This window comes from Ciona robusta, chromosome 4 (genome assembly GCF_009617815.1).
Source record: "Ciona robusta chromosome 4, ASM961781v2".
NCBI lineage: Eukaryota > Metazoa > Chordata > Ascidiacea > Phlebobranchia > Cionidae > Ciona > Ciona robusta.
Window position 1 is genome coordinate 1,517,067 of NC_143238.1, and position 24,574 is coordinate 1,541,640.

General features: G+C 35.3%; 3 protein-coding genes across 3 annotated transcripts; 1 reads left to right on the forward strand and 2 right to left on the reverse strand.

Annotated features, from left to right (window-relative positions):
- Positions 1–777: 777 nt before the first annotated feature.
- Positions 778–7,898, forward strand: LOC149736404 (uncharacterized). The gene is made up of 7 exons (XM_089876891.1): positions 778–1,176; positions 1,593–1,774; positions 2,044–2,186; positions 3,495–3,689; positions 4,068–4,132; positions 4,190–4,353; positions 5,273–7,898. Exons 1-7 carry the CDS (start codon positions 895–897, stop codon positions 5,505–5,507), a joined length of 1,266 nt encoding a protein of 421 aa, XP_089733017.1. The 5' UTR covers positions 778–894; the 3' UTR covers positions 5,508–7,898.
- On the reverse strand, positions 6,744–18,853 carry LOC149736405 (serine/threonine-protein kinase ULK2-like). The gene is made up of 24 exons (XM_089876886.1): positions 18,678–18,853; positions 18,153–18,245; positions 17,727–17,768; positions 17,360–17,392; positions 17,232–17,268; positions 16,989–17,159; positions 16,775–16,848; positions 16,322–16,423; positions 16,175–16,233; positions 15,547–15,680; positions 14,684–14,784; positions 14,222–14,342; positions 13,489–13,781; positions 13,015–13,258; positions 12,586–12,724; positions 12,241–12,333; positions 12,083–12,129; positions 11,866–12,012; positions 11,278–11,387; positions 10,851–11,095; positions 10,459–10,577; positions 9,902–10,041; positions 9,342–9,480; positions 6,744–9,147 (listed from the first exon to the last, which is right to left on the reverse strand). The coding sequence occupies exons 1-24, from the start codon at positions 18,774–18,776 to the stop codon at positions 9,080–9,082; spliced, it is 2,850 nt and encodes a 949-aa protein (XP_089733012.1). The 5' UTR covers positions 18,777–18,853; the 3' UTR covers positions 6,744–9,079.
- On the reverse strand, positions 18,678–24,445 carry LOC149736406 (dual specificity protein kinase CLK2-like). Its single transcript, XM_089876890.1, has 11 exons — positions 24,299–24,445; positions 24,024–24,210; positions 23,341–23,521; positions 22,790–22,892; positions 22,367–22,433; positions 22,178–22,294; positions 22,030–22,120; positions 21,882–21,957; positions 21,601–21,825; positions 21,276–21,529; positions 18,678–21,216 (listed from the first exon to the last, which is right to left on the reverse strand). Exons 2-11 carry the CDS (start codon positions 24,197–24,199, stop codon positions 20,998–21,000), a joined length of 1,509 nt encoding a protein of 502 aa, XP_089733016.1. The 5' UTR covers positions 24,200–24,210; positions 24,299–24,445; the 3' UTR covers positions 18,678–20,997.
- Positions 24,446–24,574: the final 129 nt, after the last annotated feature.

Here is a 24,574-nt window from a genome sequence, read left to right on the forward strand (position 1 = left end):
GTGGGAAGTTTTCAGCGTTGGCCTTTTCGACGAGGCCCTTATTCCCTTCCTGTTTAGGTACGTAGGAATAACGGGAAATCGGCATTTCTCATTATTCTTATGAGGAATTGCTAGTTCTTATAGCTAATTCCTAAGCTCTTACGTGTTTGCGCAAGGGTGGACAAACAACTATGAACTCGAAAACCCTTTCAAATTTTATGAACTTTGACCTTAAATGGCAATATGCGTGCAACCAAAAATTGGTAAAAAAGCTCCGGATTTAACGGCTCATTCCGAAGACCTCTTACAATGCATCATAAAATAGACATAAGTGTGCATTACAGTACATGATTACACAAACAACTGAACATAAAACACATGATTATAAGGCAAAAACAACTAAGAGTTAACTCGGATTCCAGCGGAATTAATGACAGAAGACACGATAGTATTTGAATATTGATTAGAGTGAATAATAATTACCAAAGCCATTAGCAAACAGCTCAAACGATTAACATCATCGGCTATAAGCACATCGGATTTAAAATATAGCAGTACAGTTTAAAATAAATGAACTTACCGCGTTGAAACTGCAGACATCACACAGCGTATGAAACTTTCGCGCCGTTTTCATGGTCACTTTCTTTCGGTGGTAAAAAAAGGTTTATAAAACACGCGAGAACGAGAGCAAACTGGGTATTCGTGCTAAACATACAGTAACAAATGGCGTTTTGGGGATGGAAAACCACGTTGAAACATTTTACAAGTTTACGAGAAAAGTAAAGGTCGGTGGATTTTATCTTCATTGTAATGTAATAAATAAAAATATATTTTCATTGTGAAGTAACATTATCTAGTATTCTAGTCCATTGTCTTGGTTCTACAGCAAGAACATTCCAGAAGAATAAGTTGTGAATGCAGTACAATAATATGAATTCTGGAAGTTTTGTGCTTAATGGCGGTCGGTACGTACAGGAACTCAGTTACACATGCTTCCCAGTGAAACTGTATCGTATCGTGTCTAATGAGAAGTATCTTTCGCTATGGTGGGCCGAAAGTGGAAGTCATATAGTTGTAGATTTACCAAGATTTGAGCAAGAGATATTGAGAAATGACTCAGTTCCAGAAGCAGACGGTTTTAAAACAATCACATTCACCAGCTTTGTTCGCCAGCTAAACTTGTATGGGTTTAGGAAGGTATGTTTTACCAGATTGAATGTTTATTTAGCTATAAGAGTCAAAACAGGGAACAGTATACTTCAATAATTTAGAAATTTGGACCCCCAAAAGGCAGCCATCATGTATGGTAACATATACGCTTATGCGTAAGGCAGAAGGTAAATTGTTACTAGAAATCACAGCATTACTGCCACAGTGCCACGGGAGATGTTGTAGAAATATTTAAGGCACCATATGGACTCTATGAAGTAATATAGCCTAAATTACCAGGTTACATGCCGTAGGAACTTACTCTTACAGAATAGAACATGAAATGTTTTCATAGTTAAAGAGATTTTCCGCTTTATACGTACACATTTATTTTTCATAAGAGTTTTATTTATTTTTCATAAGAGTTTTACACGTACAGATTTATTATTTTTTTCATTCTGTAGGTAGCAATAACCAACGATAGCCACGTGGACCCAAGAGAGTGGCAACGTTATGCTCACACATACTTTCTGCGGGGAAGACCAGATTTACTCAACCAAATTCGAAGACAACCGGGACCTATGCACCGTAGACCAACCATGCAACAGCAACCTTATATGATCGATGCCGTTGTCGCATATGAAGAGTACGTATATTTATATCAATAGTTGAATGAAACTTATATTATATTCTCTGGCGTGGCGGGACAGCGACAATCGTTATAACACGGGTGTTGTGTTTCATACACCTCGTGCCAAGCTTACGATTTAATACTTATGTACATTTCTGGGTGATTATCTTTTTTGGGGGGTGAAGCAATTGCCGTTAAGCTTTTTGGCAAAGAACACACGCCCACAATGGTAGCAGTGGCGGGCCATTCGATCTATTTGGGTGTAACACGCTAATTATTTGTAGGGCTATAGAGCAAAGTTTTCTGGATCGAGGCTTACGACCGTCCAGAAAAGGACCAAGACCCAAACTACAACAATGCCCAACTTCGGCAATGAAACTAACAAAACGACATAAACGTTATTTACAGCGAACACAAGGCCCGCCAGGTAAAGCTATTTAATACGTACAGCGTAAGTTCGTATAAAACCTATTAACTGACCACTTAAAATGTACACTACGATGCTGCAAAGACAAAACAATTGTTTATGTAATAACGTTGTACATAGTACTGTGGGGTGGATAAAATAACGTTAGAACCTAAATCGCATATTTCCTGGTCGTGTTTTTAACAATTAAGAACGCTCTTTTATAGGGTCGGGGGGCTACGTTTTTTCTATATATTTATGTAAACATTCTTTGTTTACTACCAAATGGGACGAGAAAGGAGAATAAATACATGTCCCGAGAACCCGTCTTACCTCATTCTACTACAGTCTACACCAGTGGTTCCCAAAGTTTTTTTAGCGCGACCCAAATCAGAGTTTTATAAACATCTCCCGACCCATAGGTAATCCTTTAGCTGGTGGCTACCTAAAATTTTGGGTTCAAAATGTTCAAATTAACTTTGAAAATGCGCGATAAACATGCTGCGGCAGCGTAATTCGCTTGACTTGCGTATAAGGTTAACGATTTATTACGTCACAATAGTATTATGTTCTGTCACAATAGTGATGTATTACGTAAGTTAAGGGACGTTATAGACTTGTTTTCGTACTGTTTTATGGCAGTAAAAACCTTAAACCCCTAATTCCCAGCCAATAAACCCTAACGAATTATGTAATCTGTAACGTAGATCAAACGTAACAATACGCATTCTATGACGTAATAATCTAACCTCTGTTTAATTCATAACGGCTCGTGTGGAAAATACGGTTACGCAGCACGATTTCGCACATTTTCAAAGTTATTTATCGACACAAACGCCCGAGTTTTTTAAATCTTCAACTGTTTGTGTGGATCTTTCAATGTATTATTGAAAAAAAGGCTAAAATACGATGCATGTGCCTCTTTAACATTCAAGCCTGCTTTAAACCTCCTACATGCCTAATGATTTACGTGTCAATCCCTATTATGACGCAAATATTCGACGTGTGAATTGCTATTATGTCGTAATTAATTGCCAGGTTAAACAATCGCTATTATGATGCAATGAATCCACGTGTGAATACCTACTATTTTGTAACAAACAGCCCACCTGGCTAAGAAAAACATGGTAAATATAAGGCTGAACTACAGCGCAAACCTAACCCGAACGCTTAAAAAGAAAAAAACTCGTTTTAATAAATTTGAATCATCACTTTGGCGCGACCCATTCTACAACCCTGTGCGACCCATGTTTGGGTCGCGACCCATACTTTGGGAACCGCTGGTCTACACAATAACATTAAATGACAAACATTTTCTCTTATTAACAGGCTATAACTTTCCGTACCAAGTCATACCATTCAACATGGGCGGTTATTCAACTGTACATGCATATTATGCATCAGCTGCACCACCACCATACCACCCACAACAAATGCAGCCAACTATTAACACAGCGGGTGCAACGTGGAACGCAATACCGATCGAAATGATGCCTTCTACGTCGCATTTTACACCGATTAACGGTAAGCATAGCAGACGAAACTTGTATATATATACAGTAGAGTGGGAAAGGGAACAACTTTTTTATCTTATTTTCTTGTTTCAATTGATAGTGAACAAAAAACATTCGAAAAGTTTTAGAACCATATGCTAACGACTCTCATAGACCGTTGTTAATTGTTTAAAACACGATCAGGTATTTGGATATTATGTGCGACAGGTGTCCCATCTTACCCCACCCTACTATACATAAAACAATAAGAATAACAGTACTGTCACTGTCAGAATAAAAATGTTCAATTTTAACAGATTGAATTGTTTATACCATGTGTGTGCTAACGATTGAAGCTACCCAAAACCAATTATATTTTTTTAAAGCATATGTACCTTTTTATTTTCAGAAGCACCTGTTCGATCTGTTATACCTTCAGAACCAAAACAAATGACAATAGACCAATGGCAGAAAGTGAGGATTCGAATAACCATAGACACATATAGCTAGTTAATACCTTAATATTGGCAGGAGTTGAATTTAGTTGGGACCCAACAGCAGTTTGACAATACGGGAAACGAACCTTGTACTTCAAATGCAGTTGGACTCAATGGGGACCCAAATCTAATGCTTTCTGGGGACCCTTGCATTCGACTGGAGACTGGTACGTCTGAGGCAAGAAACTTGGATCAGCAGTAAGTATAGTTTTAAGCAGGAATTAAGATCTAACTAATTGCTTTACTTTACTGTGAACATGCGTGGCACATGTTTTACAGTGTCTCAATTGGTCTATATAATAACGACTTTAATTTGTCTCTTCGATTACGATAACGAATGTTTTAGAAATATTAATACGAAAGACAAGATATGGCAAAAAACAACAGTTGTTAAAACACGCTTACAGTTAAAAACATATTTACATTTATATGGAAGAGAATAGGCGTGGTCGCTACACCTATGATAGCATACTATTTACGCTTTCAGTACAATAATATAGCACAGTATACATGTTTAACTTGGTATGAAAGCCGTCAAAAGTTCGTATAACTTTTTAATACCGACTGCTATTTAAACACGACTGCACAGTAAGAAAGCAAGATATAACGAACGAACGTGTGAGGAAATGAGGCGAAGGCAAAGCCTTGATAATTGCCGCAAGCCCGACACTGTTTGAGCCAACTATGATTATTAACTGTTTGTGTGCAAATTAAAAAGATTAGCGTTATTGAAGCAGTGCAAGTACAATAAGGACTGAGTAGCTGAACATAGCATATGTAGGTCAAACAATGGTCTATATACTTAACACACATGGTCGTATTCGTATAAATATTAATACACATAGTACGGTGGGGTAAGATGGGACACTGTTAGCATATAATGTTCAAATATCCTGATCGTGTTTTAAACAGTTAACAACGGTTTATTAAAGTCATGGGGATACGGTTGTTACGATTCTTTGAATGTTCTTCGTTTACTACGAAATGGGATAAAAATAAAATGAAAAATTGTCCCATCTTTCCCAACCTACTTGTTATAATTATTAATTAACTTTTTAAGTGCTCTAAAATTATAACTGTTTTCTTATTAGTGTCTATCGCAATTATTTTCATACAGAATCGAACAATTTGCTTACGGAAAAGGTGTTCAAAACCAAAGTAGTTCAACAGCGATGGCGGCAAGTCAGTTCACTTCTGCGCTCAACGCTGCAGTTCTTGATAGCGATGACGTAGGCATGACGTCAGGGGAGACTTACTGCATGACTGAAGATGTCGGAAATTTAGCTTTGTGGGGCGACGATACTAACTTACATAGTAGCAGTATGTTACCTGAGCATATGTTTGTGTGTTAATTGTTCCGCACTGTTAACTATACAGGGGCTAGAATTGAGTGTTCGTTTTCGTTAGCATTGTGTTCGAAATAAAAAAAAATAGTCAAATTAATAGGGAACAAGGTTTATTTCGCGCAGCCTTGTGAGCTGGATATGTACATTTACCATCTGCTACGTACTTGGTTATGCATTGGGGAAGCTACTTTTGACACGTCAGCAACAAAGAGTTGGTTGAGACGATTTTCCTGCGTTCTGAAGGTTTTAAAACATTAAGGTTACTAAAATTAACTCTACGAACAAAGTTGTTAATGTTCGTGTAACTAAAGACATTTGCCTGTAAAGTCTACTACTCTACTTTTACAGGATGCTCTCGCCAATATAAAGGTCCTTAGATACCCTATTGTCTGTGAACACCAATAAACTTTGGATGCCCAATAGCCATGGCGCCCTCTATAACAGGCCTGGACACCGTCGGCGCCTCTCTCGAAACTGGAGGCGGATGGTTTTGCAGCGCTTGTACGAATTGTAGACAGTTTTGATGAGTTATTTGACGAATTATCGCATTAGATAGTATTTGCTCGTGGTTTTAGCAGTTAATACGGTATAAATGTTTAATTTATTATTCAGTTTACGCGTATTATGTGTATAAAGTAGACAGTTGGTTATTTATAGTTGTGTTTAAGTACGGTAACGAATGGCCGCCGGTGTAAGATTTTCCAATCGCACCCATGAGGTTAATCTTAAGGTTTTTTAATTAAGTAAGGTCTATCGCCAGGAGTTATATTATACATGCTCTGCTGCTGCACTGTGTTTTAAAACTACAAAATTCAAAGATTTCTTAAAATGTACATACCACTCAAAAATGAACTTAAGGCATTTTATGGATCTCTTTTGTAGGTTCTTTACCTAAGTGAGGTGTAATTGACTTACACTATCTATTTAAAGAATGTTGCTAAGTATGTGACAGTGAGGATTATTTATTTTAAAACTGTAATGGTCACTTACTCACTTACATGTTGAAAAATATTGAAACCCTTGTGTTAACTTACACACCGGAATCATCTTTATCAAAATCTGTGGCCCTCCAAATGTATTTCAACATTATGGCTAAAACTATTGGGGGTGTGGTAAAGAAGCAGCAAGAAATAGTCATAACAACGGTTTCGACCGTTTGTGCATTGGGGTACAGATTGCATAACTCGCACCTCGCTCAACAGAAATCCGACTCCAGCAGAACAGTAATGACTCTATGACAAGTCCAGGTTACAACCCAGTTTATTCGACAAAACGACATCACGCTACAGATAACAGTGAGAACTGCAAAGGCATTACAAGGCCCAACTGCCAGTCCATACAGCACTGGAAGAGTTTATAAAAATGGCAAGAATTCAAAATGCAAGAAGAAGCATTACACACAAGAAGAACATTATACAGCAAGGCAAAGTTTCTCTGCATTGTCACAGGAAAAAGTCTCTCAGCATTATTGATAAATGCAAGCATTGTTCTACAAGGGTTACAGGAAACAATCAAGGTGCATATTGCATACACATTACGCCAGCTGGACAGATCACATTTCTTTGCCTTGATTCCAATGTTTGCATATTTCACCTAAGAATGTCAAGTCATCAGTGTTGTCAATCTTGGAAGTCATTCTGGTCAGTGTTTTTGTACTGGGGAGCTTTCATATGATGCTCTTGAAGATGAAAAATAATCAAATGCCCCGGCAAGTGCCTCACCAGAATACACAAGCTTACCAACTAAATAAGCAGTTGCATTTGAATTTTTGTAGTCTGTGAGAAGCATGTACGGCTTGGCTGCTTGCCACAACATTAACAGGATAATAAACTACCTGTGCTATTCTTGGCCATCTGTCCAGCCAAAGAATAAATTATAATTATAAAGGCAAGATAAAAACATTCATGATGAAAATCCTTTGAAATTTTTATGGCAAATAAAGGTACACTGGATATATCTTCCTGGACTGGATGATGACAAAATTACAAATGAAATAATGGAAGCAGGGAAGGAATATTTGTTTAAGCGGTTGGAATCAATTTTTTGTGGACACACAATATGTTGTTCCTTGGAATGGACTGCAGCCATCTTGACCTCTATTGGTTACATGGGGTATTGGTGTTTTATCATCTGCATCTTAGTTCATATCCACTTTTACAACCTGTCTCATAACCAGCCTGCAGCCATACACATGATTTCTTACTATATCTTGCATACAAGCATTTTGTTATACATGTAACCTGTTTCAAAACTGACATTGCCTTTACCAGCATATACAAACCACAAAAGGGATAGCATTTCTTTTTAATTTGACTCTTCTTTTTATTGTACAAATGTAAATGTGTTTTTTTTTAATTACAATGTTACCAAAAATAAACTCAAATGACAATTTCTAAATTTATGTGACTTGGTGCAACTCAACAGTTTAAGAAGGGAAAATTTATTTTAACTTTGATTAGCCTTTTGCCTTGACTGTGTCAATCTGTCCTGCTTATACCTAATACATCATTTCTCAAGTTTTTTTTTGATAGAGCAGGACAGAGGCCCCTTCTTGAGATCAATATTAGGAATATATGACAAAAAAACAAATGCCAAAAAGGGATTTCGAAAAGCAAGCAGTCTACTTAAATTCAAAAATAAACTGAGAAGTGGTAGGTCTTGTAGTTCAGAGAATATTTATAGTTAGAAAAGTTTTGCTAAAACGCTTGTGTGTCTTAAACAAACATAGCTTTAGTTAAGATTTCACACTGGTGCCCAATCATACACATAATACACGCAGGCTAAATAAAAAAAATTAAACTTTCATACTGTACTTACTGCTAAAACTCCGAGCAAACACTATCTAATGCGATAATTCGTCAAATAACTCATCAAAACTGTCTACAATTCGTACAAGCGCTGCAAAACCATCCGCCTCCAGTTTCGAGAGAGGCGCCGACGGTGTCCAGGCCTGTTATAGAGGGCGCCATGCCAATAGCGTAATGCGTATCTCTTGGCTTGCGTATCCTGGAAACGTGTACGATGCTACCATATAGATAGCATCGTGTTACATGAAACCATGCTTGACTGTGACAGTCTAGAAAATCGATAGTTTTGGGTTAATTTATAACTGAACCACCTTTATTGGGACACAAACGATTATTTTTAATGCCCATTTATTACATTGTGAAGACATACAAACTAAAATTGTACAATGTGAACTACAAAAAAGCAATAGTACATCGTCTTAACCACTAAGCATGTGTCTAACTGGTAAGCATGACACGTTCTGGAAAGCCCGCATACACTATTGCACAGTTTATACATGGTAAGAGTGGCAAGTATGTGCCATCACCAAGAGGAATTAACATATGAAGTGAAAAACGTATGTCAGAAGTAGAAAGCCAGGGAACACATATGCGTGGCTGAAAAGGCAGTAACACTTGAGCAGACAGAGCACAGTCAAATAGCAAAAGAACGTGAACACCTTTACAAAACAAGTCACAAATAATTATAAACAAATACGGACTACTCTGTAGTGCAGAGGAGGTAAATGGGACCAAGGTAGAATCACTTTTCACAAGTGGTACGTTGGGTTGTTATGAGTTTACTTTGGTCGACCACAGTTTCTCTAAATGCTGTAATCGATGGTCTATACTTGCTTTGTCTGTAAAATAAAACAAGATATTGATGATATTTAATTAAAATCAATTTTTAAAGTAGTTGTTTTTAAGATTGTACACAAAATATTAGCAGTTAGGAAAAAAAGTTATTTTGCTAAGAGTTTACCTACTTGCCAAAAATATTTCAGTGTCTATTTAAAACTTCTGTATTGTGGTAAGAATTATTAAACATACTCACACTTGGCAAGACGTTGTTTATCAAGAGCATCAGAAGCAGACAGGGAGATTCCTTCAAGCAAAACAAGAGCTCGTCTGTATCTCTTCATGCAACGCTCCACGCTCCCCTCAAACATTTCATCTAATGCTGATGTTCGGCACTTAACAAAAGTGAAAGATACTTATTATTTGGTGCTAGGTCAATAGCCCAACTTTGGCCCAGCTTCTAGGCCACCATGCATGCCTTAACATATGACCCAGCCCATGCATATTATAACATAATTTTCTGGTGAAAATAATAGCTCTATAGTTTATGAGTGGCATTAATATATCAATGGGATTATAAACTAAAGCTTTGAAGTTATTTTAGAGGTTGGAGGGAATGTTTCTCAACCAAAAGGTACCAGGTTCAAACCGTGATGTTGCTACCAACAAGGAGAATCAAAAGGTATATAAAACAACCATGTATGATGTATAGTATAACTGACGTGTTATAACCTGCTGAGTAGGCCTGTCATATAAGTTTAAACAAATGATGATTTATGTTAATGTAATGTTTACCAAATTGCTGCAAAAACTCACGTCATGCACTGCATAATAGTAGAGTAACCTATCAGCAGACTTGTAACTTTTTTGTGTCAAGGAAGTCATGTCACATTTAGACTTTGCATCTTGACATCTCTTGCATGAAACTTTGTATCTCTTGTTCAAATCACCAATCACTGGAATAAGCAATATTTAGAATAAATGTTATGTAACATTATGTGATTGTGAATACACTTTTAAAGTAAAATAATAAATTAGGTCCTAGGTAATCAACAGACCAATGGTTCTCAAACTTCTTAGCTAATAACGAACTAAAAAAGTACACAAAAATTGCAGCACACTTACGCGAGAAAGAAAATTCATTTGAAAAACTATTGGGCTAGTTTAATGCAATGTGCATGTTGGCGGCCTATAGTCTGGGTTGTATGCTAATTTTTTATAAATATGTTGTGTTACAATAAATTATTTCTCGTAATTTCAAAAATGGGACAGACCAGATAATTCCTCCTAGACCAGATAAACTTTAGTTAAGCAACAACAAAAATCTGAAAACTTATAGTTAAACTACAAGCAGTGAGCATTAGTGTTCTTACATTGTCTCATCTCTTCATTAAGTTGAAGTTCACCAGCTTTTACTTTGTTACGAACCGTATGTAATGCTGTGGCAAGTATTTGGAGAGATCTAATGTACAGAAGAACTTGCTCAACTTGTCTGTAGAAATAAGAAGCTTTAATGAAATATACAATAACTTGCTATAAATAATATACTACTAACTAAAAAACGTTAAACTTGAATAAATTACAAAAAGAGTGGAGAAAAAATCGGACAATGTAAATATACTTACAGAAATAACCTTACTTTTAATAGATTACAAACTAGCTAGCAATAACACATGCAAACTAAAGGCTATGATGAAAAAATACCAGAAAATATAACTTTAAAGCTTAACATAATACTGTTTTTCCATGGTAAGATTCCACTAACCTTTGTTCACTGGTAACATTATGCAGTGGATCAGTTGAGAAGGTTTCATGCTGACGTTGCACCATTGATTTGCTTAGGAAGCCACCAGCTATTAGTTGTGTGTTGAGCGGTAGGGCATGTTCACTTGCTACATCATCTATTGCATCGGATAACTTGCAATAGAAATGCAACAAAGCTTCGTTTATTTCCGAAGAAGAGCCACAGATGGCAACTGACTTTTCTTCACGAGTTGGTGAATTCTTATTCTGTTAGAATATCACTTCTGATAAAATATTTATTTTTTTCTGCGATAAATACAAAGCACACATTCTGAACAGTGGAAAATATTATTTGGTTCAGCACGCTTGCATGATTACAAAATGGTGGCTTAATAGAAATATATAAAAATAGTTGTACCATACACCCCTTTCCGTATAGTTAAAAGTACCTTTTGAGAGTTAGATGTAGGTTGTGTAGATTGAGCTACCCACTTATTATCATCACCATCAACATTAGACGACAATCTAGGTGGAGTGCCCACTGAAAATATAGCACCATCTGGAAATAGGGCAAATAAATATATACATTCTACAGTAATTCCTACAACCAACATATACCACAACACAACATTAATGTATTCCGGATATAACAAACATATAAACGTATTCCACAGTAATTTCTACAAGCAACATAAACCACATTTGCATTGAAAATTCTAGTTAATCTTATAAAATATATAACGCTATTATGCACTGAGATAGAAATATACTATATATAATATACTATATTATGCACTGACATAGAAAGATACTATATAAATAGGTAACTGGCTTACACTGTTTTTTTATCATAGTTCCTTGACATACCATAGCAAAGAAGTTCACATTTATACAATAGATAGAAAAACACTGTACAACTGTCAACATATGCCACAATATGGGATTTAGGCCAGACTTGGCCCGATCTGACATTTAGGCTAAAGTTGGCCCAATAACCCATTAAAGTTACTTGATGGCAGTTTATGTTGATAACTTACCAGTTGGGGATGAAGGTAAAAATTGTTTGGCTTGTTGTGTAAGGGTTGGTTTACTTGCATGGGAAAGCAAGTTCTTGTTGTTGTTGTATTTGCGTAGCTCTGTTTGGTCAGTAGGTGAGTTGGGAGGCGTTATGCTGGAACTTGTGTCTGTGTTGTGTGTTATAACATGGTTAATAGTGGATATGTCAATGAAAACGTAAAGTTATGATAATATTACCTGCTTGTATTAAGAGCTTGTCCATGCTTAATCTACAAACTGCAAGTCTGTGAAACAAATGTAATGTTTTTATGTTGCTCTTCATATACTGTGCTGCAGCATCTACTATTGGTATAATGTATATATATATATATATGGCCTGTTTATGTTGATTTTACCTGTTAGCAGGGGTATAACCAAAGAAAGCATTTTGTTTGCTGTTGAACAACATTCTCATTACTTGCTCTGACAGTTTTCCTGAACTTTGACATCTGTACAAAATATAAATTGATGAAATAATATTTCTTGAACATGTATGGATTAAAATCCAAATAAAAGGTGCGGCTGTTAAAAACCTAAACATTTGTGGTAAATTCCACAGAAACCTACTGTTTTAAGCAGCGCGGCAAATTACCTTGGCTGATTGCATTAAATTGCCACAGACTTTAATTTTCTGTTTGTAAACATAAAGCATTTGCCTGGCGCCACCGTCAATTTCAAGGTCTGCATTTAACATTACAAACCTGAGAAGTGAATTTTCTCGATGAAGTTTCCCATATCTCACTAGATCAGGAACAGTTTGTGCTTTACTTAAAGAAGAGTTGGGACTGCTGTTTGATATGACAGACTTCTGGTTGCTTGGAATGGATGAGTTACAGCTTTCTGTGAGAAGGAATGTAAAGTTGAGTAAGAATTTTGATGTTTTGTGATAATACTTAATCTGTGGCAGGTGTGAAAATGTGAGACCTGCCTCTAATAAAACATATTGTTGTAAAAAGATCAGTGCCCGAGACAAATTAATAAAACCTCAATGTAGCAATATAAATTTACTATGTTATATACATTAAAGCGAATTTATATTAATATAAGTTTGAATTTTTCTTCAGCTTAGATTTGATATTTTTTAAATATACATTTCATAACCAGAAAAAGCATAACTTTATAAGTCTTACCATCAGTTGGGTTTTCCATGATGGTGGAGAACTCAACAGCTCGACTGACCCCCGACAACCTTCGTATGTGACGACCCTGCGTGGGTGAGGGGTCGAGTTTGGGGGATATGCTAGAGGGGGAAATCCCCGTTTGAAAAGGAGACGAACTCTCGAGAGAATGAGAGCTACCACTACGTGCATGATGAGTAAGAGATTCCATGCTCGCTTGCGAGTTTCGACGCTCTATTTTTTCATAGTTTTCCACCTGAAATTAAAAGATAAAATTTAAACTTAGTCAGTTTCCGAATGGTCTGGTTATTTAGTACACTGTTATATAGAGAAATAATTATATAAGTGAATGGAATATGGATTACACTTATTCAATGAGGCTTATATTATATACAATACATTAAATATTGCATTAGTAGGATATTATAATAAGCAAAAGGATTAAAGAAGATTATAAAAAGCTTAATATTAAAAATTAATATGAACCTGTGTTGGCACAGGGATGGGCATGGCTGATGGTTTGGAGGTTGGTTTGCTCTTTGATGACTCTAACTGGGATGTTTGCCCAGAAATGGAGGTCCCAGATTGCCTCCGGACCTGGTTTGCTCTCCTCATCACTGGAGAGCTGGACAGAGGAGGAGATTGGATTGATCTTCGTCTTCCATATGAGAGGATAGGGGAACTTGCTCCTCGAGGACTTTCCGATAATTTTGATCGGGAAGATTTCCGATCTTTTGTTGAATGGTTGTTGTTGTTTGGTTCACCACCATAACTACCAGCTGTAATGCGGAATAAAAATTTATCAATTTTCAAATTTGTAATAATCTTGTTAATTTTATAACAGGTACAATGTAATCTATCTACAGCCTTGAAGCTTTATTTGCCATATAAAATGAAAACCAATAAAATTTAGAAACCTATTTCATGTGTCCTCATAATTTATTAAGCAACTCAACAGAAACACATGGTGTAAAGTTGTTAAAATGTGTGCTGACACGTCTCAGATATCAAATAATTGGGTGCCAAAGTGATAAATAGTTTAAACCTACAAATACATATGAAAAAGCAAAACCAATCAAAATATTTTAAATATTTCTGAAACTATTTTGAATACTTGTAAAAAAATATTTTTTAAACTAATGACTATTATTTTTTTGGTGTAAAAAACATTGTAGTACTACTACTAATGTTCATTATTTTAATTGTTTTTTCAACTCACATGATGATACTAGATGAGACACCATGACAAAATCTTCTGAACCTTTGCTTGAATCTGGTGAACTTGCTATCGACATTGTTAGCATGGATCCATCATCATTGGGTGAAACACCATGGTTGAACTATAGGAATGTATATAAGAAATTAATACTGACTCATAACTCATAAGCAATATGAACAAGTTGTTTCAAAATATTCAAATTACTATTTTAAAATAATGTGAAAAATGTAATCTAATTTTATACTTTATCAGTAAAGTGTTATTTTTATGATGGACAAAAGTGACCAAAACTTTACTACAAACCCATTTATTTTAGCTTGACACAAATAATATATACTCATTAATTCGATTTTATACTTATTTGAGGCCAAGCAAATGTCCAATTTAAAATAAAATCTAGCCCATGGGCAGAAAGTGTGCCCAGCCTTGGAACAAATTTTCTAGGATGATTATCCATCTTACCCTTGGTGATAGAGGTATTATGCTTCTTGGATCTGAGTTGTTACTGGATATTGGGCTGGTTTCATAAGCTGTTTGTCTTGTTGGTACAGGAACTGGAGCAGCTGAAGTAAGACAACAATAAATTACGTTGGTCCGCTAAAGTGTAAACAGTACAGAGAATCATACACAGAACAACAAAGCAGTGATAACATGACTGTAATGTCTTGGGGAAATTACTGGAAACTTTTAGGACCAATCTTTAAGTAGTAAATAGTGATTCAGAAAATGACATAGTTAGGGTAAGAAAAATGTTATTATATTAAACGCTATCATATTCCATATATACAGCTTAAAAAGGAGATCATAAAAATGTCTTCATAATTGCTACTAGTATCATATTCTATATTATAAACAGCTTGAAAATGCCATAATATAACAAATTGTTCATAAATGCCATTATATTCTATATTATACAAATAAATAGGTTGAGTCACAGGCACAAGAACATGACTATTCTTAGCCTAATTTCCCCCTTTCTTTAAAGGTCAGTGGTGAAATTTTGCATCATACAATTGACTGGCCCTTTCCTTGTATGACTCTAACATAACATGATGGTTGCACAATGTTAGCATAGGCCATGGTTACATTGGTTAGTATATTGTACATTGAAGGTGGGGCAATAATTTACAATGTTGACATAAAGTGTGAACAGGTTTTTAAATCCAACGTTGAAAACTTTCTTTTTAACTTTTTTACTGTACATGACAAATATGACACACAGTATTAAAAACATTGGTACATTTCTCCAAAAACTAAAAAAAATAAAAAAAATTCTAAAAATAAAAAATAAAAAAATTTAAATAGTCAAAAGGTTAATTACTTACATGATTTTTGCTTTGAACCCATAGCTAGGAAAGGATGATTAAAAAAGCTTTTAAATCCAATTCTGTCTTGTATTCGTTTCTGTAGTAGTTTTAACAACAAATCTTTTAAAGCTGGTGAAGTACCAGACGGAATTCTAGGAAAAAATAAAGCATAAGAAACATAACATCTCTACTCCATGGCCTAAGAAATAATAGTAGAAGTTATACTTAAAACAATTTAAAAGTACAATTACCTGACCAAATGATCAGACCTAATGATAATTACTTACATAATCTTATTTACAGACGCATGTAATGTTTATAGCCAAAATATATAGTAAATATAGTATAGAACTATAGGTACCTTGGGGAATAACCAAATAACAGCCCTGCAAAATTACCGGGAGGAATCAACACACGTTATCACATGTTATTTCACCACTAATTAATTGCACCATTACAGATGATGCAATATGTAGTATAACAATAGAATAATAGGCAGTTAAGATTGATTAGCGCAACAAGTAAATGTATGTATCATATACTGCAGTATAAGTAACTGGTGTTTAATAAAAGTGGAATTTTTTATTAAAGCTCAGAGAAATTATGTGATCAACAAACAGCAGATAATTAGTTTAGTTTGACTTACTTAGGAATCATTTGTCGATTTCGTTCGTAAAAATTTCGTAGCTCTTGTGGCGTGCTTGCCTGTGATTGTGTGTAGATGCATTTAGAAAAGACAAATAAAGATTCTATATTGATTATTTAAATGAGAGTTTGAATATAAGCTTTGTACCTGGAAAGGAGCTTTGCCCACCAAACACTGGTACACAATGGTACCAATGCTCCATAAATCTGCTTTGGCGTCATAATGTTGAGAAGTGATCACCTCTGGCGCCTGAAAAGTTGATTAAATCAATATTGAGGTAACCACTGACATAAGGCATTAGATAAGTATATGTTGAGTTATACTTTTAGCAAATGCTAAAAAACTAAGATTACAGAGCAGTAAATGTAGTATTTTTGTGACAATTGTGATTTTAGAGACATAATGCATTCTTTGATTCTTACATGTAATGCGGTGAATATAGAGTAGTATAGTTACTGTATATCATAAATTGACATATGCTACACACCAATATTGTTATGAGTCAATACAAAATCACTGTAAACATTTATATTTAACATAAACCATGATGATTTGATATAAGTGGAAGAAATTATAATTCTTAGTAAAACAGCAACATACCATATACATAGGGGAGCCACATAACGTTGCTGCCATCGCATTGCTTTGTAGATATCTTGCAAACCCAAAATCAGCTGTAAATAATACATTCAGCTTAATGGCCTGAGAAAATGCAGGCAATTATCTGATTACGATCTGTTTATTTAAAATTGCACTTGTATGCATAACGAAGGCCTGTGTTCGGAGATATGGCAGTGTAAGATAATACGCGTACCTATTTTAAGTGTGATATCCTGGGGGCGTGGGTTGGGCACTTTGTGTGATAAAAGAAGGTTCTGTGGTTTCAGATCACGGTGTAGAATTCCCTTAGAGTGAATGGCAGCCATTGCCGAGACAATTTGCTGCAGAAACATTCGAATTGTGTCCTCACTCAGTGTACCCTTGGCTGAAATATATGGGTCAGATTATTACACAGGTCCATAGCTTACATTGATTGAATTAATTGTGATGGAATTACCTTGAAGGTATTCAGCCAAGTCTCCACCATTGCAATACTGTAATAAAGCATTTTTAATTTAGAAGAGCTAATACCAAGAAACTCATTTCATTTTTTTTAATTATAATTCATTTTAAATCAATATTTACCTCCATTACTAAGAACACACTGCTGGATGATTCCTGTAAAAACAAACAACCATTACATCTATGATGTCATTATATGGCTGTTGAGATAGTGTAGCAACATACAATAGCAGTTGTTCATTGCTAGCTCAGAAATCCCAAGAGAGATGCTTATTTTGGCATTGACTTCAACTGACATAACCTTGTTATAGAGGGCGATAAAACTAATAATTGCCAAAGAGAGGTTATTGCCTTTATAACATTGACAATATACACAACATTAATTATATACACACTATACAAAGTATGCAAAAATCCCTCTTTATTGTACAATATATTAGTTATTTATGTTTGTAAACATAACAGAATTTGTAATAAATGATGATATTACCTTGCATTCATACAGCTGGACAATATTTTCATGCTGTAACTCCTGCAATTATAAACATAAATATATAATTTACGTCTGACCACCTTACAATCCAATTTGTACATATGCTGGCACAGTTAATTAGTAAAGGGAGTGCTGAGTTGCACAAACAACATAAACATTGGAACCACGAAAAAAACAGTACCACTAATATTAAAAAAATGAATGCATAAAAGTTCAATTCATACAATTAATATTCATGCAAAAAATAGGCATTTTGCTGAAGAAATAAAAGAATAAAAATAAGGTCATCTTACTAAATTATTAATGAAAAACTTCACATAAAACAACACTGCACATCTGTATAGCAAACCACTAACAGTAGAAGAAGTCATTAAACAAAAACCAAACAAAACAGCAATCCACACCAGAAACATAACCACATACTTTTAATATTCGAATCTCTTTATCTAGCACAGTTTGAGCACGCCCAACTTTTTTCTTGTCAATACATTTGATTGCAACTTCATGGTGCTTTTTCTACAAATAAATATAATGTTTATCTTCTTAAAATCAACAGTTAAATAGAAGCTAAATAACTTGTATATGCATTGATACACTTAGTTTTACTACGTTATATTCAACCAAAAATGCGTTGATGTTACCTTTGTCTTTTAAATAATAATATATTTTGACTACAAATAATGCATGTGAAGTTTAAGTAAGTTATATACTTAACCAAAAGATAATATGTTTTTGGTGCAAGTGAAAAGTCTTCCCCCCGCCTTATTTGCTAACCACTAACCCCAGTAACTCGTAACCCCTATAACCATTAACTACTAACCTCTATAACCACTAACCCCCTAACCACCAACCACTAACACTTTCCACCAGCCTATTCTGCTATGTACCGGAAAATTCTTCACTAGTACCATGTTTTTGCATGTTTAATATATTCAAACCTTAACTTACAACTTTATGGCGTCCTTTGTAAACCAATGCAAACGCTCCATGTCCGATATGGTCAGCTTTGTTGTATTCATATTCACCAATGGACTCCATTGTTACCATCCATGTATTACTTGGAAAATGTAAGGATCAGTTGATACAAAACAGGGAAATGTTGGTTTAGGCTTATTTGTAGGTCTCTAATATAAAAATAGTATTTATCATGTTCTAATACAAACATATTGTATGGTATATCACTATGGTTATACACAAATCATAAATTTTATTCTTTTTTCTACAACTTAAACTGAATCTATAGCTTTGTAATGAACTAACTGTTGTATACGGATTTAATGTCTTTGCTATTACTAAAATTTCACAAATTCGCTTTTGGCTTATGACTTTCTGGTGTTCATGATAGGCAAGTATGACTAAGGTACAAATATTCACGTTATATAACGATAGAATGTAAGTTGACAAATATTTCTCTCAATGGTAAGGTGTTATACTTCCTTATACAGGTCAACATGTTTACGCACTGACCTGTTTGGACCGTTTATATCCCTTACAACAAATGATGACGAAATAAAACAAACAGAACGTAACAACAATATGAACACAAAACAATTCCAGTTTTGGTCCTTGATGCTTTACGCTTCGATGGATTTGCACCACAACAAAGAAATACAGCTGATAGCATAGAAACACTATTTCGTAAAGTTTAAATTCAAAACACCTGCCGCGTGTCTGTTCTTACATATTAATGTACATTTTGTATCTATGCGCGACCAAACCAAAGCAATCAAACATAAAAGGCTTAACCAAATAGAACAGCATCTGTTAAGCGAACAACCCAAAAAGACGATACTAAACCACGATATTATAACTAAGCTACCACTACAATCCACTATCTTCTGTAGATCGAATAAAAAAGAGATGCATAATCCCCTGAGCAAACTTACGGGAACTGGACACTCCAATCAACAAGCTGTTATATTCACAGTTTAAACACTTCCTCTCGGTGACGTATAAAGACTTCTGCAGCAATACGTGTATTTCATGGTGTATGTGGTATGTCCTAACATATTGCGTTTTGGAAAAGGCAGAAGGGCAAAACGACGTCTTATTTCTGCGACTAACAGAACAAGTAGGCTATAATTATCTCATTTCGTGTAAAATACACCAGTGGCGTTTTATAAAGGAGGATCCATTCTGCAGATCTATAATTTGGCTTGTCTTTGCAGGCAATTTGTAAGTGGAATAAAACCTACTTCCATGCAACCTTCCTGAACAATAGAGTTCATCTCCATGTTTTAATAACTGATCCAGTCTCTGATTTGCTTCCTTCTCGTTGTTTGCTTCCTTGTTGCTTAATCAACAAAAAATGCCTTGGGGAAAATATAGGCTTTCAGGTGCTCGTGCTTCTATAACATCAATGCTTGATGATAAAAATATTTTAATTTTAAAAGATAAAAAAGCATCGCGTTCGCGTAAAGGAAATAAGAAAACATTTGTGCTCAAGATATAAGGGTTGAGTAGGATGGGACATTTTTTCGTCCCACTTATCACTTGTAAAGGGTGCTTCATACTATTGTTCACTCAATCTAATTAAAGTAGGTATTAAATGACTTCCTTATTCGTACTATCATAAAAAAAAACAGGGAGCTTTTGGGGCATAAAACACGTGTGTGAATATAAGAACAGGAAAGGATGTTTTACACTGAATAGGGGTTCCAGTTCGCCGAACATGCGGACTAGGTATAATATTTCCCTTGAAAAACGCCAGATATGTCGCTCAAGCACATACAGTACACCATCAGCTGCGCAACACGCCCCTTTAAGACTTGTGCCGCAAGTTGAATTATATCATTAAATCTGTGTTGCACTGTCAACCTCGCCACGGGCAATTAAAACAATATTTTCTTTGCTAGACACATTCCAGCAAAGATCACTTTATATATATACGGTGTTACGGATAACTGATTTGTAGACATTCAATACTATTGTGACGCTTAAAGTCCACGAATCCTAAACAAAGTATTCAAACTTCAAACGGTCGAATGGGTTAGTTTGGAATAATTAGCCGGAAAACAATTCTATATACCAAATTTAACAAACTGAATTATATAACGTGCACGAAAACTCTATACTTCATTTATATTATTCAAACTTTTATTAAAGAAAGTCAACCCATATACTGTACAGTAATTTCCACTGGAACGCATTACAGTGCGTCGCAGCAACATGCCACAACCGGGACCAATGTTGCCCCAATCACCAAAAACCGCTTGCCCTGCAACGCAACACTTTAACTAGCAGCAAAAAAGAAAAAAAATAATCAATATCAACGACCAGCAGATCGTAAACACTGAGTATTTGTTTCATAAGATGATTGGTTGGTGTGATTATTTGGGAAACGTTTTTCATGGGGTAGTTCATCAAAGAATGAATGATTGATTGCTTCAGCAAGTGAAATACGTTTAGTTGGATCATACTCCAGCATTCGTGCGATTAAATCAATTAACTTCATGTGCTCCGGGTGATCTTTACGCTGAATATACCTCTGCAGATTGTTTCATATTGATTAAGTTGTGTTTTAATTTTTTCCAATAACAATCTTACCATTATAGGTTTGCAGTTTTCTCTCACATATTTTCCACCAGAAGAATGTTCGTCCCAATCGAGACGGTTGTGATAGAAATACTTCTGTTTACGGGATTTTTTAATCATGCGACTTGGAATAGGACCAAGAATACGCTCCATCATTGCTAGATGCTCCCGATTATCATGAGTTTGGAACATGGTAATTCCCATGTAGAACTCAAATATAATACAACCAATAGACCACACGTCACAGGATTGGTTCCAACCAAGTTCTGTGTGAGACAATAATATGATAAACCAGTTTATTTGTCTTATAAACGGTAAACCTAAAATGAACACAAACCTAATACAACTTCAGGTGCCCTGTAGTGTCGGGTAGATACAACTGTACTATGATGCTCATTGTCAAAGGTGGCTGACCCGAAATCAATCAATCGGATATCGGAACTGACCAACTGCCTTTCATCTCTTCGCTTGGATGGATTGTAACGCAACTCACATAAAGAATCACGGAAAAGAATATTCTCAGGTTTCAGATCAGTGTGTGTGATATGATTGTCATGGAGAACTGAAATATTTCAAGTTCAAACACTTTTCCTATAATTTGAAGTTAGAAAAACTTACATTTTACAGCCCATACTAATTGAAAGGCCATGTGTCGCACTTGGTCCAGGGGATATGGAATGTAGTGATTGTCCTTCTGTTCATTAAAATATTGGATTTTAGATAAATAAACAAGTACCTACACCAACAAATAATTAATATTAGTTACCTGAAAGTCATAGGTACTTAAACCAAGCAGTTCAAATGCCAGGCAGATATGACCATGGTAGTTGAACCAATCCAACATGGTTACACAGAGGCTGTAATTACAAAAATATTATTGAATGTAAAGCCGATATAAAACACAATCCACTCACTATTTTCCAACAGGATCCTTTTCTTGAAGCTTTTTAAGAACATTTATCTCCAGAAAAGCAGCATCGCGATACTTCTCAATATTTTTGATCACCTTTAAAGCCACTTTCTTACCACCCCTGAAACAGGGAAAAAAATATTTAAAACATTTTATCCCAAATACACGGATTATCAAATTCATTGAAATTTACCTTTGGTGATCAAGGCAGAGCAGAACCTTTCCGAAAGTGCCTTCTCCAAGCGTAGACAGGATTTCATCTGTTTTAACAAAAACAGAAATACAATTAGGCTTGATGGTAAAAGATGATTTTTTATATAAGTTAAGATAAACAACCATTTGTTTCATGCAGGTTGTAATGTTTGTACTAATGTGTTTTGGAGGGGATGGCTTAATAAAGCTTAGTGTGCCGTGCTGTTTGTGTTTGTTATACACAGAGTAAAATTCAGAATGACATCGCACAGCTTCAAGAATGACCTAGTTTAAACATTCAGGAACAATTCACTTAAGACAAACCAAAGTTTTTATATCGTTTTAACAGAAATTTAAGTGAAGCATTCCTGACTGTTTTGCGCCAATTGGTTTACTGCAACTACGAGAGAAAGTCTTGTAGTACATCTCGCTTGAAGACAGTCGCCATGACGATAAATCAGATGACCCTCCTCGTCATCTTCCACGCTCTTTGCCCTGCCACCATTCTTGTTTCTATGACGATCTCTCTGTTTGTCATGATACAGCGAACGTGTGCGTGTGAGGGACAGAATATGCCATCGACACAGGGAAGAGATTTTCAGTGCAAGGCCAGCAATTGGCAACCGTAGTATATGTGGAATAACAACCACAGCATATATTGTAGCGTTGTAAAACGACGATTTTCAAATAATAACAAAAAACAGCCTACTTCATAAACATCTAGGTTTTCCTAGTCTATACCACTACTCTAACTTATATTACTTACCTTTCTTTGCATAAAAGTTTATGAAATACTCAATTATTTGGTCCATTACTATATTAACCTCCATTGAAATATGATCAATAGATATATCATTTCCGCAATCCCATCAAAGTGATTTACAAAGTTTGATTGAAATGAGTGATTAAATTACTCTGAATATACCTGAATATACCAAGTTATCTGGAAACAACCAGACTATAAAGATTACTCACCGAATGAGAAGACCGAGACTTATGTCTTCTATGTCGACTTCTCCGTCTCCGACTGCTGCCAGAATAGTCATGTCGATCTCTGGAGTCCTCATTCTTCTGACGGGAGTTTAAAGTCCTGCTTGAATCACGACTGTAGTATCCATCATTGTAGCTGCTTTGGTAGTGCTTGCCACTTTGGGAGCTAATCAAAAATTAGAATTAGTAAACCAGTACAGGAAGATAAAAAAACAGCTATTATTTAATTGTTTTTCACAGATTTGGAAGAGTATTACGCTTTAAAGACTTAACAAGACAATAGTAAATATGACAGGCGCTTCTGAAATGGCAGTGCTGACAATTGGCTGCAGTACAACACTACGATAGGTCACTGTGCCACTTTTGCAGTTCAAGTGCAGTTTGCGTGATTAAAAAGTTTGCTTTTTAGTTCAATACGTAGATTCTTGATTTTGGTGCTAATTCTTTAATACAAAAGGATTCCAATTGGTCAGTGTTAATTGGGCTAAAGATTCCAATTGGTCAGTGTTAAATATGTAATGAAATATTGGCAGTGCCCACTCACACAATCCACAAAGTTTGCGTGCTGATTATCCGTAAAGTTAAGTTTCAGGCAATTCTTTTCATCGCAGATTAACCATAATAATCCAAATAGGTTTACATAGTAATAGTATACAATTATACATTACCTGTAGCTATGTTTTTCACATGAATAGGAATCATTGCATCGTTTGGGTCCATAAGTATCTTCATAATAATCATCATACTTTTCCACTCGTCTTCGTTTCTGACCATACTTGTAGTTTTCATCATTTTCTCGACTGCGATACCGCCGACTGGTTTTTCCCATTCTTGTAACAGTCATCACTGCTTGATCTACGAACATTCAACATTTTAATAAAAAATACTTTCAAGCATACAGAGAAGTAGGTCACGGTTTATAATTACCTTAGCAATTACTTACCAAACTAATAATGAATTCGCAATTGTTCGACGTCTTCGTTTAACAGTTATAAAAGAAAATTATCTCTTTGCTCTTCTTTTAAAGAACGATTAAACTAGATAAACAACAGCTGACGTGAAATTCTGTTCTTTCACTTCGATCGTAAGATTCACTAACTATGACGAAACTTTCTTCTTCGGTTTTGATTGGCTTGATTTCATGAAACGGAAATTACATCAAAAAAATGGCATTGTGGGTAATTTAATTTAACGCTTAACCGCTTGAAATACGCCGTGG